At 44.8% G+C, this 16,767-nt stretch overlaps 1 protein-coding gene across 1 annotated transcript in view; it reads left to right on the forward strand.

Annotated features, from left to right (window-relative positions):
* LOC134402440 (cytochrome P450 2J5-like) overlaps window positions 1-7,876 on the forward strand; it is a 30,226-nt gene extending 22,350 nt beyond the window's left edge. The window contains exons 8-9 of the mRNA XM_063131881.1: window positions 3,027-3,168; window positions 7,480-7,876. Of these exons, the coding sequence (XP_062987951.1) occupies window positions 3,027-3,168; window positions 7,480-7,670 (333 nt within the window). The 3' untranslated portion in view covers window positions 7,671-7,876. The remainder of the gene's footprint in view (window positions 1-3,026; window positions 3,169-7,479) is intronic.
* The last annotated feature ends 8,891 nt before the right edge of the window (window positions 7,877-16,767 follow it).

Raw genomic sequence — 16,767 nt, forward strand, 5'->3', positions numbered from 1 at the left:
GGAGCTGTCTGCTGCCTGCCTGCCTCCCCACCTCCCTGGGTTCCCACGTTGTGGTTTAGCCGCATCGGGTGGGATTTACCCACGCATGTATTGCTTACTCGTGCAACATACCAGCCCCTTACTGCCAGCCTCTGCCTGCCTCTCTGCCCTCCTGGTGCCAGGGAGATGTAGATGGGCTGGGTGGGTCAACCCCACAAGCCTACGGCATGCTTTCTCCCAGTGCTTCAGGGGCATAGCCGCCTGCTGCCTCTCCTCCTCTGTGCCCGCCTCAAAGGGCCGGTTTGTGCATGTCTTGCTTTGACTCAGGGCATTAGCCCTTCCTGGTGATGAAAAGGCAGCTGCATTTTGTATGTGTTGCTGCCATGATGACTGAATCCTCTGTGACAATGTAGGCTCATCATCATCATCATTATTAGAATTATTATTGTTATTGTTATTACAATTATTGGCTGGGCATACCCTGGAGTTTATGAACAGTGACAGTCCCTGAAAGGATCATCTGTTCAACAGCATCTCTGTTTGATGTGTGTGCATCTTGAAAAACAAACACGTTTTAGCACTGAGTAGATGTCATGAAAAAAAGTCATTTTTTTTTAGTTTTGTGACACAAGCGTGGCAATGCAAGGTCTGAGTTGTTTCTCACACGACCAGCTATGTGCTGTACGCTCACCCTGTTTAATATTTCTATCTTGAAGTTCCCTGTGTTCATTTTTGAAGTGGTTAACCTGAGAAGAACATTCTGATTTAGGTTGAACTTTAATTCCCCAAAAATCAGGGCATAATCTGATTTCCTTCAAAGTGGCCATGCCTAACGTCCTATGTGGAAGCTATCACGGTGCCCAGTTCCATGTGTGTATCTTAAAAAATAACAGAGATAACTGCATTTCTGTAAATGGGGGGATATTTTAAATATTCCCCAAAAATCAGGGGATGATCTGATTTTCTTCAAAATTGGCATGAATAAGGATCTATTTAGAAGCTATCGTGGTGCCCAGTTAGATGTCTGATTCTTGAAAAATGACGCAGATGAATGCAGTTTTGAAAATTGGGGAAATGGTTGAGGGTTAAAACGTTTAAAAAATGCTAAAAATTAGGGCAAGATCTGATTTCCTTCAAAGTGGCCATGCCTAAGGTCCTATGTGGAAGCTATCATGGTGCCTAGTTCCATGGGTGTATCTTAAAAAATAATGGAGATAACTGAATTTCTGTAAATGAGGGGAAATAATTTAAATTTGCCCCGAAAACCAGGGCATGATCTGTTTTTCTTCAAAATTGGAATGAATAAGGATATATTTAGAAGCTATCATGGTGCCCAGTTCCATGTGTGTATCTTAAAAAAAATAACGGAGATAACTGCATTTCTGTAAATGAGGGGAAATATTTTAAATATTCCCCAAAAATCAGGACATTATCTGATTTCTGTCAAAATTGTCATGATTAAGGATCTATTTAGAAGCTATCATTGTGCCCATTTTGAAGTTTCTAACTTGAAAACTAAAAAAGTTATAGGAATTTCACCTTTGCAATGCAAGTCTATGGGGGGGGAAGCAGAGCTCTGAACCGGATCTGGAGCGGAGGTGAACGGAGGCGGATCGTCACAGAGTGGAGTGGACCCAATCCGAAAGGAGTGGATTGGGATCCAAAGCGGATCGGGGGGTCCATGCACAGCCCTATTTTATACTGCCCAACAGCCGGAGCCCTTTGAGTGCTTTACAACAATTAAAATCATGAAATAGAACATAGTGAAATACAATATACAACTTTAAAAGTTTAAAAATATTGTGTTAAAAAATGCCGCAGAAATAAAGCCTAGCAACAATGCAACAATTTAAACTAATGCAGTTTTAAAACAAGTTGCACACAGACCTAGGGATCCCTTAGTACGCGTGCGAAGTTTCAGAAGAAAAAGTTTCACAGTCATGGTGCTGTGTCATGCTGGACAAACAGACAGACAGACACATCCACATGGTTATTGCAGAGCACATGATATTTAAGGATGAACTGGAACGCCTCCTCCCTATTCTTCCCATGCCTTGTGCAGGTTGCAAACAGGAAAGGGACATTCTGATTATATTCAAGGTGGGCGCAGAAAGCATTTGAAGTACAGGGGTGCTTCCCCAGGGGCAGGAAAATGCTGCTATGCAGGATGTCTTCCTCCCCCCCGCCCCAACTGCACCCTGTTAAACATAAAACCTCAAAGCAACAGCTCTGGCCTTTAACAGAGCGTTTGATGGCTAAATCCACCAGCCTGCACACTGTCTTGTTTTAATTGGAGTTAACTGTTTTAAAATTTCATATTGGTTTTAACACATTAATGGTTTGATTAGTTTTAGAATTGTATATTTATTCTAATTTATATGTGTGATTTTATCTCTAGGCTACCCTGAGATCCTTGTGGTATAGGGCGGGATATAAATGTTTAAATAAATAAATGTTTATCTATCAATAGCACTATCCCAGGGGATACATTGGTGCAGCAGGAGCGCTTGCTCTGGGTCTTTTCTTTTCACAGGAGGGTGGGAAGAAGCCAGTCTGCCTACGTGCCATTGCCAGCATAAGGAATTTTTTTTAAAAAAAAAGAGAGAAGGGGGGATTGATGTGTGGTCCTCAGTTACAGGAAGTCAGATTCCAGCTGGACACCAGGAAAAACTTCCTGACTGTTAGAGCAGTATGACAATGGAACCAGTTACCTAGGCAGGTTGTGGGCTCTCCCACCCTAGAGGCCTTCAAGAGGCAGGTGGACAACCATCTGTCATGTATACTTTAAGGTGGATTCCTGCATTGAGCAGGGGGTTGGACTCGATGGCCTTATAGGTCCCTTCCAACTCTACTATTCTATGATTCTATGATATTTTTGCCAAAGAACAACTTAAGCTTAAATAGCCCCTCAGAGAACCAGTCCGAAGTGAGTCCTCAGTTCCAAGAGAAATATGTGTGGTCGCATTGCTTAGCACTGGGAAAGTGGGGATCAATCCTGAAAGCCGCTGTTCTCGATACATTCCCAGTCCGTTATTTCTTTCTTGCAGGGGACCCTTGTTATTCCAGACCTGCGCTCTGTTCTTCTGGATCCTAAGCGATGGGAGACTCCTAAAGAGTTCAACCCAAATCATTTTTTGGACAAGGATGGAAATTTTGTGACTAGAAAAGAATTTCTGCCATTCGGAGCAGGTAAATGCAGAAATCTAAACCTGCTTGTGATTTATAGATGTATTTACTGAGTTGTTCCCAGGAGACACCATCTGACTTCATTTCAGGCAAGCCCAAAACCATCCCACTTCTTTTCATCAGATATTGAGCTACCTTACATGAGGTGGTTAATCCACTGTGTCCTGTTCTGGCTTCAGGGCAGAATCCAGATCTGAGCTCTACACTATCAGCTTTTTCTTCCCTGCTTTTCCTCTACATTATTATTATTATTATTATTATTATTATTATTATTATTATTACTTATTTATATAGCACCATCAATGTACATGGTGCTGTACAGAGTAAAACAGTAAATAGCAAGGCCCTGCCGCATAGGCTAACAATCTAATAAAATCATAGTAAAACAATAAGGAGGGGAAGAGAATGCCAACAGGCACAGGGTAGGGTAAGCAGGCACAGGGTAGGGTAAAACTAACAGTATAAAGTCCGCACAACATTAAGTTTTAAAAGCTTTAGGAAAAAGAAAAGTTTTTAGTTGAGCTTTAAAAGCTGCGATTGAACTTGCAGTTCTCAAATGTTCTGGAAGAGCGTTCCAGGCGTAAGGGGCAGCAGAAGAAAATGGACGAAGCCGAGCAAGGGAAGTAGAGGCCCTTGGGCAGGCGAGAAACATGGCATCAGAGGAGCGAAGGTGATGCTGTTCTAAAGAGAAATGGGTAGAGTAGCTGCCGTCATCCTGTGCACTCATCCTGTGCACCACTATCCCATGCAGTGACACACAACTGCATCCGCACATTCCTCAAGGGTTTTTTTTTTAACCTTGTTTTTTATTACCTTTTTTTTTTACCTTTGGCTTTCCCAGCCATAATTCTCTAATAGTAGAGAACAAAGAAAATGAATTTGTTTGTTCTTAGAACAAAAAATGAAACATTAATAGATAGACTAAGAGTGGAGAGATAAACTAATGTTATCAAGACCTCTTGGAGAATTCTTACTAACTGTCATCAGAAACCATAATTGTCATAGAGAGAGCAGTTAGAACCAGGAAATAAGCCCGAGAATTGCATTCTGGGACACACATGGAATCTCATTTATTTATTTATTTATTTATTTAAAACACTCAGCAAGGTCAAAGCTATTGGAGCCAATTAAAACTCAGCATATGCTGTTGAATGCCTGGGAGAAAAGGAAAGTCTTAACTTAGTGACAAAAAGATAACAATGTTGGCCCCAGGTGAGCCTAAAGGGAGATGGTTCCAGAATTGAGGGAGGGGGCACCACAGAAAGGGCCCTCTCCCTTGTTGCTATTCTCCAAGCTTCCCTCAGAATAGGCACCTGGAGGAGGGCCTTAGATGTTGAGTGTAGTGTATGGGTAGGTTCATGTCAGGAGAGGTGTTCCATCAGGTATTGTGGTCCCAAGCCGTGTAAGGCTTTAAAACCAGCACCTTGAATCAGGCTCAGAAACATACAGGCAGCCAATGCAAGCAGGCAAAAGTCGCCCCCTTGCATTGGCTGGATCTTCAGTTAAACAGGATCTTCAGTTAAAGAGATACTAACCAGTCAAAATAAACAACATAATGCAAACACGTCTCTATCTGATTAACTATCTGTTTCTCTGCTGCACTCTTCCCTTATGACAGGTTGAGTTTCTTGCACACTCAATGCTGATTACATCTAACATGAATACGATTACACCATTAAAGCTTCACCACAACTACGCATTTGTCCTGGTTTATCCTCGAATTACCCCACTTTGTTTCCATAGCATATGAAAGCTTGCAAACTTACACCGGTGCACTTGTAGGTCCCAAGCCTCTTGACCCCTCTCCTGTAGTGCCACCTCTCCTTTTATCCCATTTAATCTCTGTTTTGGATGTTTGCTGATGGGTTTTTGCTTTTGGACATGAGAAGGGTGTGTTCAGGCTTTAGGGTTTGTGGTTGTGGTTTTGTTTAGTTTAGTTTAAAATAGTCGTTGTGATATTGCTGCTTTAAACTTATATTTCAGTGTATTGTTTGCATATTGCAATGGGCGCCTCCTCATCCCGCCTCAGTCAAAGCCAGAGAACATGCTTACCACCACCACCACCACCACTTTTCCCTCCATTGTTCCTTCCCCCAGCAGGAGCGGCGCACATCACCCGTAATGAATCCCCTCAGCCTTGGTGCTGCCACTGCAACTGCAGGCTGCCAAAATTTTATTTCTCCTCACTCTGACGACTGGGGGATTCTTGTGCTTCCTCCTCCCTCAAATGCATTTGCAATGTTGTCCCTCTACCCCAGCACTGCTGGAGGAACCTCTTGTGGCACTCGTCAGCCTCCCCCAAACCCTGCACCACTAGCCGCCTTCTGCCTTTTGCCCTCCTTAAGGCCCAGTTTGCCTCTCTGTTTCCTGCTGGCTTAAGACTCTCAAGTGCAGGCTGTTTCCCGCCTCCACTCTAGTTTCCCCTCTGAAGTGGCTAGTGCCCATTGAGGCTGGTGGGGCAAAGGGCAGGGCACTTAAGGGCAGGTGAAAATGCTGGAAGAACCAGACTTTCCACACACCAAAATACGTTGCTAAGAGGAGGAAACAACCACAATCACAGCAAGACACGGTCTGCGTCATCGGAGTCCTTTGCATGGAATTTGCCCTGACAGCAGACTATACGGTTGGCGTCATCTGAGTCCTTTGCATGCAATTCACCTTGACAGCAGACTATAAGGCTGGTGTGTTAAAGCTCATGGTGTCAGGCTTTGGAGAATGATCATTATTTTTTTATTTTTTTATTTATTTCATTTCTATACCGCCCAATAGCCGAAGCTCTCTGGGCGGTTCACAAAAATTAAAACCATGAAGAGCATAATAAAACAACCAACAATTTAATAACACAAATCCAAAATACAATATAAAAAGCACGACCAGGATAAAACCACAAAGCAAAAATTGATATACGTTAAAATGTGAAATTAAAACGGCAATTTAAGTTAAATTAGGTGTTAAAATACTGAGAAAATAAAAAAGGTCTTCAGCTGACGACAAAAGGAAAACAATGTAGGTGCCAAGCGAACCTCTCTAGGGAGCTCGTTCCACAGCCGGGGTGCCACAGCAGAGAAAGCCCTCCTCCTAGTAGCCACCAGCCTCACTTCCTTTGGCAGGGGCTCACAGAGAAGGATACCTAATGCTATCATTAGGTAGCAGCCGCTGAATTGCATTCTCATGTAATATGAAAAATTCCTTAGTGTTCTGTGACTTCATAGGTAAAATGGCTGGAAAATAATTTCAAGTGATTCATACTTTCATCTCAGAGATAATGGCAGGATCTACAGTACTGCTTTATTACAGTATTGAAAACTTTTGGGACCATGAAACATTCCATACACTGTTTTCAAAATGCTTTCAAAGTGTTAAATCCTGCTTAGTGTAGACTTTTCTTTCTTTTTTTCCATAAGAGAATGTGCAGCTCTGTACTGAGTTAAGCTGCTGGGCTGGTACTCCAATGGACAGCAGCTCTGGAAGACCTCTTGGCAATGAATGGCATCTTCTCAGACGTGGGATTCTCCATCCTTTAACTCAGGGCTACTGGACCACTTTCAGCTCAAGGGCTGGATTCCATTTCAGAGAAGCTCTCAGGGGCTGCCTCCCAGTGGTGGGCAGAGTGGAAGCAGAGATAGGCTGGAGCCACAGATGAAGTGGGTGGGGCAAAATACCAAAATTGCCACTGCACGCTCCTCCAGCCAGTAACTAAAGCCTTAGGAAAGGCGTTTCAGTCTTTCAGAATGGGAAAAACAGCAGACACTGGGAAACCAGAACAAGGTCAGAGGAAATGGGCTGTGGACTTCTGGGGACACCTGGAGGACTGGATTGGAATCCAGGTGGGCTGGATTTGACCCATTGCCCTTCAGTTCTGCACCTCTCCTTTACCTGGAAATACCAGAAATATTCAGCAGGCTTAATCATACATTTAATATTACTTTATATTGTACTTTTCTCCTTGCCTGGAGCCAAAGTTGGCTTACCTAACTGTGCTCTTCTGCATTTTATTCTCAAAACACCCCTGTGAGGTAAGTGAGGCTGAGAGTCAAAAGCTGGCCCAAAGTCACCTGGTCAGCTACATGGCTGAGTGGTGATTAGAACCTGGATCTCCCAAATCCAAGTCCATCACTATAACCACTACACCACACTATTCCACACACTCTCCTTCTGCCCTCCTTCCAGAGTAGTATCCCATTTCAAGCACTTTAGCATTTGAGGGTGTGGGGTAGAAGAGGGTACCAACTCATGTTCCTTTCTCAGATTCACACCTGGTTCCTGATTAGGACATATTACTCACTCATTGCTTTTCCCTTATGTCCTCCACAGGGACTCGGGTGTGTTTGGGGGAGCAGCTGGCAAGAATCGAGCTCTTCATCTTCTTGATCAAACTGCTGAGGGCATTCAGGTTTCAGCTACCAGAAGGAGTGAAAAAACTCAGTCAAGATCCTGTCATGGGGATCGTATTCCAACCCTCACCTTATAAAATCTGTGCTGTTCCTCACAGTAGCTCATCGTAAACAGATAAATGCATTTAAAATGGCTTACTAATTACCGTAAATTTCTCCCTCCTTACTTTTCAGTTATAAAAAAACACCACCCTGAATTTGCTGTTTATGCACAAATGCTCAGTACTGAATTCTTTCTGTGTATGACTGGAGTGAGCTGGCAGGGCTCACCAATGCATCCCCCATCTCTCCTGGCCTTTAGGCATTCGGTCAAGGCAAACAGAATCATCAGCACTCACTTGCCAGCCAACCCAGAATTTGGCTTGAATCATGATTGCAGCTACCTGGGGAAGATCAGACAGGGCTTTCCTGGAGCAGAGAGCCATTGAACAACCCAACATTGCAGGAGGCAGAAGGAGAGCTAAAGAAGGAGAGAACAAGGGAAGGAGGATCATGTGTAGAGGGTGAGGTGAGGGAGAGGGTGAGGAGATGTTCTCGCAAACATTCCAGCCAGTGTGTCTTGACAAGACTATATTTACCTCTTAATCCATGTCTGGTGAGCCTTGTTAAAGGATAACGAGATGTACTTGCAAATATTCTAGCCAGTGTTTTTACAAGAGAGTACTTACCTCTTCATCCATGCTTCAGAGCATCCAAAAAAACCTGAACTTATATGAACTTCAGCAAATAATGGATCTGGAAAGCCAATAAAAGATACTGCTTTCAACTTACTTGTTCGTCTTTTATTTCTGAGCCTCCTGTGGCGTTACACCCCACAAGTCAATTCCAAATGTATGTCTGCGGTTTGTAAGTCTGTGGTTTGTAGAATGTTGGCCTGAGTGGGCGGAGTTAGAATGTCTTGGGAGGGGGGAGGAGTGATATATAAGGGAATGACTGAGGGGATTGAAAAAAACTTTTCGGGGGGACTTGTTAGGTACTCTTAGAGTCTGTAGTGCTCTCTGTGTTTATGGTACTTAAGGCCTGGGAAATTTGAGAGTCAGTGTAGTGAGTGGTGTTTTTAGAGTGTGGTGTGCACGTAGTGGATGTATATTAATCAATACTGAGAATAAAGAAAGTTCAAGAGTGATTGTGTGAGAAAAAGGAAAGCGTGTATGTGAATGAGTGACAGGATTGTATGAAAGGTTTCAAAAAGGTTTTTAAATGTTGTTAGTTGAAACAAAGCTTGTGAACTTTTAAAAATAAATTTTGATTGTTTGTTTTAAAACTACCACAAAAATCCCACGTGTCTGTTTGGCATTTATCATCTTAAGTTTACACATATAACACCCACTCTGACAATCATTCACCTGAGCAGATATAACTCACTGTGCATTATTATATATATTAAAATCCTTCTCCATTTAACCCCTTTCTCCACATAGTTTGGAGGAAGGTGGTTTTTATCCCTTTCCTCAGGCGTATCAAGCGGTGGTGCTTGGCTTGAGCAGGGAGTAGCTGCGGCCGGGTCTGTTGTTCAGAGCCTGTGTCATGGCACCTCCCCATACAGGAAAGTGGGTTGGACTTTCCCCTACCTGAGGCAAGATTGACAATTATGAAACTAGGCATTTCTTACTCGGTGCCTTTCAAAGATGGGGGAGGAGACCCTGTTCATCAAATAAATTCCTTGGTACCATTTCCCCCATCAGTTTCTACTGCAGACTTCCCAACCCGAATCCCTCCAGAAGACATTAGCCCCGCCACACAATCGGTGTGTGAAAATATCATTAAGAGCAAACATGTACATATATGTTATTCTCATAGGAGCAAAGAACTGCTGTGGGAGGTCGCAATTGGAAAATTAGATCAAGAAATAAAATCGGAGTTCCAAATTGGAATCATAATTGTAGTTTTTACAATCTACTTGGTGGTATTTGGTCTTACAGTATGTAGGCTTTACTATTACCATGCAGAAACAGAAGACATTTGCATTTTTTAAAAAAGCAGAAATAATCCTCCATTGAATGTAATGAAGTAGTGTTACTAAATGGTGATGATCATCATTATATACAGCAAGGTTACAATGCACAATTAATTGTGATCAAGCAATCCTTAATTGAACTGAAGTTGAACTTGCTACTGCAGAAACATGCAGAGGCCCCATCGATGCAGTGGGGAAAGTGCGCATTTTAGGCAGCAGGAGTGGACGATTTGCACCATGGACATCCCACTAGGTCCATGGTGCAGGCGTGGTGCAGTCCGTTCCCCTCCCGGATTCAGTCAGGTACTCGCAACAGCCCTAGCACTATGACTCTCTATCTCTGTCTATCTCTCTCTCTCTCTGGGCACATCTACACCAAGCAGGATATTCCACTATGAAAGCGGTATATAAAAGGCAGGAGCCACACTACTGCTTCATAGTGGTATTGATGTGCACTGACCACTGTTGGGGCCCATTGACACATACCGTATACAGCTTTCATACCACTATACCCTGCTTAGTGTGGCTCCTGCCTTTTATATACCGCTTTCATAGTGCAATATCCTGCTTGGTGTAGATGAGCCCTCTGTCTTTCTCTCTCTCTTTCTCCTAGCTTTTTACTTTTACGTGCCCAGTGCTGGGAGCTTGCTAGCAATGACATTTTGAAGAGGGGAGGGAAAGGGCAGAAAGAGCTCCCTGGTATTTCACAGGTCTCGTTTTACTGCCATTCCCTTTCCAGTTCCAAATTGAGCATTTGCCTTCTGCAGAAGCTTAAGGGCTTCAGCTTCCCCAAACTTCCTGTTCCTCCTCCATCTTTATTTTCTTCCACATAGCTGCAGGCAGCACATTGCAGCAATTTATTTATTTATTTATTTATTTATTACATTTTTATACCGCCCAGTAGCCGAAGCTCTCTGAGCGGGTCACAAAAATTAAAACCATAATAAAACAACCAACAGGTTAAAAACACAAATACAAAATACAGTATAAAAAGCACAACCAGGATAAAACCACGCAGCAAAATTGATGTAAGATTAAAATACAGACTTAGAACAGTAAAATTTTAATTTAAGTTAAAATTAAGTGTTAAAATACTGAGAGAATAAAAAGGTCTTCAGCTGGCGACGAAAAGAGTACAGTGTAGGAGCCAGACGGACCTCTCTGGGGAGCTCATTCCACAACCGGGGTGCCGCAGCAGAGAAAGCCCTCCTGCTAGTAGCCACCTGCCTCATTTCCTTTGGCGGGGGCTCACGGAGAAGGGCCCCTGTAGATGATCTTAAGGTCCGGGTAGGTACATATGCAAGGAGGCGTTCCTTCAAATAACCTGTCCCCAAACCGTTTAGGGCTTTGAATGTCAATACCAGCACTTTGAATGGTGTTTCAATGCACTTTGAATCGGTCCCGGACCTGGACTGGCAGCCAATGAAGTTGTAGAAGGACTGGCGTGATATGATCTCGCTGGCCAGTCCCTGTTAGTAGGCGGGCTGCCCTGTTTTGTACCAACTGAAGTTTCCGGACCGTTTTCAAAGGCAGCCCCACATATAACGCATTGCAGTAATCCAAGCAAGAGGTTATCAGAGCATGGATAACTGTAGCTAGGCTATCTCGATCCAGATAAGGGGGTTAGGACCATGTGACATCACTTTCCAGGAAGTGCTCAGGAGGATGCCTCAAGCCTCCAGCCACCTCACCTCATAAATGTTGTAGGACCCTCTCACGTCCCTCTGAAATCCCTCCTGAAGGAGCCACTTGGGATGGGGAATTCTCTCTCCCCCTCTAAATTACCAATCAGGCTTCTTCTTTTCCTCTTCTTCCCTCCCATATTTTGACTGTCTGCTTCTTTATTCCTTCTAGAGCAAGTCTCAATGAAATTTAGCACATTCACTGGCTATACACAGAACTCAGTTTAGCCAGCTATTCCCAGATCTCTCTCTTCTCTCTCCTAACTGCGTGCGTGAGGGATTAGCGGGGCTCACAGCCTCTTACCAAATGCCTCACGCAAGTCACTCATGGGATTGCTAGTTTTCCCTACACAGGCCGAGGCTCCCGTTTGAGCACGAAGGGAAGGACAGGATGGCTGCAGAGGGCATCACCTGTCGTTGCAGGCCTGCAGCTGGCCCCATCAGCCAAACTGAGCATCATCTGCAGTGGGGCAGTGGCAGAGAGAGGGAGAGAAGCAGAGAGGATAAAAGAAAGACAGGGGAGCAAGGAGGTAGGGCACTGTAGGGAGAATGAAATTGCCCATGAGCAAGTATGGCTGAGGCAAACCCGGAAGGGCAGAAAGAGAGGCATGAAAAGGGATTGAAAGAGGAAGAAACTTGGGAAAGACAAGGAAAAGTTATGCCTGCCAAGGAGGGGAGGGTAACGCACAAGTGGGGCAAAGAGTAAAGGCACAGTCTGATTGCTGGAGACACTGGACATGTCTAGATGAGGGCTTATCCCAGGGATCGCCCCGGGATCATCCCTGTGCATCCACATGACGCACAGGAGATCCTGGGAGCAGGGAGGGATGATCCCTCCCTTTCCCTGGGATAACTGGGACGGCTTTAATCCCAACTTTTCCCCCGGTCTCAGGATTGTCCTGAGACTGTGGGATGTGTGGGCAGCCATCCCAGTTTCATCCTGGCTCCTCACAAGTAAATACGAGGAGTCAGGAACTGGGCATGAGGCATGGAGCTCTTCACTGTGGGTGGGAGGGGGAGCGGGATCTTTTATTTGTTTTTCAAAAATAAATAACTACCTGTATTTCTGGAGTGCTTGTGCGCTCGTTTTCAATAAAAAGGAAAAAACAAAATGGCGGGCATGACCTCCTCTTCCTCCCAGGACGTCGTGCGCCATGTGTGGACTAAGGGGGAGGATCTCACGATCACCATATCATGAGATCCTCCCTTCTCATCCCTAGGTCTAGACATGCCCACTGTTCCCTTTTAGGGTGACCAACTGTCAGAGTTTCCCCGGATTTGTCTTGGGTTTTGTACTATCCTTGGTGTCAGGGGATTTTTTTTGTAATTTTCTATAATGTCCAGGAATGACATGGTTCCCTCTTTAAGGTGCCTTTAGCATGGCAGGGGGGAATGTCACACTTTCAGTAAGTGTATCATCATTCCATGCCACTGATCCGATCGGGCCCTTAAAAAGAAAGCGTTTTGTTCCTGAGCTTTACAGAAAAGGCCCCAATTGGAGGGGGCAGGAACGTCACCTGATTGGAGCAGAGGGGGGGGGAAGCATGCTTTCCAGGTCCTCTGGAAAGCATGTCATTGCCCCTCGGCATGCTAATGGTGGCCAGAGAATCAGAAAGCAGGCTTTCCAGGGCCACTGTGTGAACAAAATGATAGACAAGATGGACTCTTGGTCTGATCTAGCATGGCTCTTTCTTATTTTATTTTTTTTATGTTCTTGTGTTTCTGAAAATTAAGTGCAGGGCACATGATACAGATCAGGACCCTAGAGTGGGGTGTAGGGAGATTTAATCATTTGCCTAAAATTGTCATTACAACTGGGTGCCTTTTGGCAATGTAAATTGGAGCTTGAATTTTCCTCCTATGTTCTGTTCAAGATCTAATGTTAACACATGTCCCATCCTTGCTCTGATCTTACTCCCTTTTACCCTTGATTTTTATGTATTAAAATGTATTACTAATGATATGTTTTATATGCTTAGGTTATCTTATTGACCTTTGGCTTGGAATAACTGTACCTTTCTTTTTCTGGTCTATTGACTGTAAATAAAAGATTGATTGAATTGGAGCCATTGGGATCTGATCCATATTGGGACCACAGTTAATGGGTTAAAGTCTCCCCCCACACACACTAGGGTCCCAACTCATGTAGCAACATGAATTTTGAGCTTGTGAGGTCATGTTCCATAACTAAACACCCTTTTCCCATGTCCTGTTTACTGGCAGTAGGGAGGCAGTTGTGGGCAGGGGGTAAGGAGAGATGGTCACCATTGAAGCGATTGGGTGGCAGGCACCACTGGCCGGGTGTGGGGTTAGCAGCCTATATTAGGCGGCTGCACCCTGCACCTGGCCTCTTTGCATTTTGTGGCTGCATTGTGAAGGACCGACCATGCAGAGCGAGGAGTGGGCCCATGTGGTCTTGGCATGGGTGGCGGTGGTGGAGACAGCATGTAGGGGAAGGACGAGCAGCCTACCCTACACCTTTGGCAACTCAATCTACAGCTGGGAGAACACCGAGTCAACAAGAGAGGCAGTGCAGGCGGCAGGCATGTCTCCCCACCGGCAGCCCGGCTTGGCAGGCAGCCACAATTGCAGCAGGGCCTAGTGGGCCCAAAGGTTTTTGGGAATAGGCCAAAAGACCTTTTCCCAGATATTCATCTGAGAAGCAGGGGGTGTTCTTGGGAGGTAGGGTAGTCCCAAAGTTCTCTCCCCGCCACCGTTCAATTACTGAAGGGAAAGGTCTGGGATTACAGAGCTCCCTTGTGTTGGAGTTCCTGGTTGGAGTTCCTATGTGGAGTTCCACATAGTGGTATACCAGGGCTGGGCAACACTGAACTTGTGCTAATTAATAAGGATGTGTCCCCTGGTAAAAGGTTTAATTCCCATTGGGGAGGTGGGGGCTCCAAGGATTTATTCCCCCTATTAGCCAATGATTGTTGGTTTGGGGTAGCCTATTCTCCCCATTCTTTCAGAAATATATATTATAAAATATTGTGGTGGCTAGTAGGGGCAGGAACGCTTAGAAGAAAGGGATGGTGATCATTCTGTGGCACTGTTCATGGTGACAGGTACTGCCTGAGGCCTCCCACTGAAGGTTCTGTGGCCCCAGAGGGGGATCATAGAATAGTAGAGTTGGAAGGGGTCTATAAGGCCATTGAGTCCAACCCCCTGCTCAATGCAGGAATCCAGCTTAAAGCATGCCTGACAGATGGTTACCTGTTAGGCTGACTCTCGTCACTCCACCCAGTGCCTTGTGACCTGGGGTAGGGGAGTGGCATGGGCTAGTCTACCCTCCCCAAAATGGGTAAGGTCTGGGGGTGGTGATCATCTGATGCCACTCTCCAGACATAGAATGCTTCACTCATTATGAAGCCTAGCTAGTTGCTGGCGTAACTTAGGGCCCGCCCAGTCTCCCTTTGCAGATTATAAATAAATGTGGTCCAAATTGTACACCGTATACTTTGCCTTGTTATTTCGCCCCCTCTCGCCACAATAAGCGTTGCACATAGAACCCGTTATAATTCCTATGTAATGCAGAATTCCTCTGAAACCTTGGAGTATTGGCAGCATTCTAGCTTTAGAATGAAGTTGAGCATTCTTGACAGGAATGGCATCAGGAAGGCAAAAGCTGGGAATGAGCTAATATTAGCGAGGAATGCTAAAAGCAACAAAAAAGCCTTCTTCAGGTATGTGCATAGTAAAAGAGGAAATAAATGGTGGTTCAACTGCTTAATGAGGATGGCAAATTGATAACAGATGACAAAGAAAAGGCCGGTGCTCAATTCCTAATTTGGCTCAGTCTTCTCCCAAAAGCGAGTCTATGACCCCCCCTAGAAAAAGTGAAATACAAGCTGAAGGGGAAGGGTTGCAGTTTGAGATTGATAAACAAATGGTCAAGGAATACCTAATTAATTTGAATGAGATCTAATCTCCAGGACCCGATGAGCTGCATCCTAGAGTAATGAAGGAGCTGGCAGAAGAACTCTCAGAACCACTGTCTATTATCTTTGCAAAATCATGGAAGGCGGGTGAAGTGTTGGACGACTGGAGAAGGGCTAACATTGTCCCTATCTTCAAAAAGGGCAAAAAGGAGGAACCTGGGAACTACAGACCAGTCAGTCTGACATCTATCCCTGGGAAAAATTTGGAGCAGATTATAAAGAAGTCAATCTGTAAGCACCTTGAAAATAATACAGTGATTACTAGAAGCCAGCATGAATTTCTCAAGAACAAATCCTGTCAGACTGATATCATTTTTTGATCAGGTAACCTCCCTTGTGGACTGTGGGAATGCTGTGGATATAATATATCTTGACTTCATCAAAGTTTTTGACTAAGTGCCTCATGATATTCTGATTAACAAACTAGCTAAAACTGGGCTAGATGAAACAACTATTAGGTGGATCTGCAGTTGGCTGCAGAATCGGACTCTGAGTGCTTATCAACAGCACCTTCTCAAACTGGGGAGAGGCAATGAGTGGGGTGCCGCAGGGCTCAGTCCTGGGCCCAGTGCTCTTCAACATTTTTATTAATGATTTGGACGAGGAGGTGCAGGGAACGCTGATCAAATTTGCAGATGACACAAAATTGGGTGGGATAGCTAATACCCTGGAAGACAGAAGCAAACTTCAAAGTGATCTTGACAGGCTGGAGTGCTGGGCTGAAAACAGCAGAATGACATTTAATAAGGATAAATGCCAAGTTCTACACCTAGAAAAAAGAAACCAAATGCACAGTTACAAGATGGGGGACACTTGGCTCAGCAATATTACGAGTGAGAAGGATCTTGGAATTGTTGTAGTTCGCAAGCTGAATATGAGCCAACAGTATGACGTGGCTGCAAGAAAAAAAAAGCAAATGTGATTTTGGGCTGCTTTAATAGAAGTATAGCTTCCAAATCGTGTGAGGTACTGGTTCCTCTCTATTTGGCACAGGTTAGGCCTCATCTTGAGTATTGTTTCCAGTTCTGGGCACCACACTCCAAGAAGGATGCAGACAAGTTATTTTAGTTATTTTAGTCCAGTACTTGGGTGTCAAAGGGTATTCCTACCAGGGGTGTGCTTCACCTTGGTCCCGAATCTGAGTCAAAGCAGGCAATTCAGCCTGCCTCAACCCGAATTCAGTTCAGGACCAGATTAGGCTGCCTTGTCCTGAAGCAGTCAAAGCACTTTGTGATGATTTGGCCCAATAGCTAGCCACTACCCCACCACCACCTGCCCGCCCACCTGTGGGACTTACCTGAAGCCTTTGCTCATGCCAGCGAACCACCCATCCTCCTGGAGAGCCACTTTGGCCTTCTGTAGATCTACTGTTGTAAACTACAGTGGGCAGAAATTTACAATTTACAATTTCCAGCTGCTGTAGTTTACAACAGTTGATCTATGGCTCTCCTGGAGGACGGGCATCTCACCGGTGCAGAGGCTTCAGGTAAGTCCCATGGATGGGAGGTAGAAGGTTGCTGGGTTTAGGGGGCAAACAGGAGGGGAGGGCAGTCCTCTGAACTCCTGGATGGCCTTGTGGCTGCAACAGTGACTCCTGCTTCAAATTTGGAACCGAATCGACCTCCGAGGCA

This window comes from Elgaria multicarinata, chromosome 8 (genome assembly GCF_023053635.1).
Source record: "Elgaria multicarinata webbii isolate HBS135686 ecotype San Diego chromosome 8, rElgMul1.1.pri, whole genome shotgun sequence".
Taxonomy (NCBI): domain Eukaryota; kingdom Metazoa; phylum Chordata; class Lepidosauria; order Squamata; family Anguidae; genus Elgaria; species Elgaria multicarinata.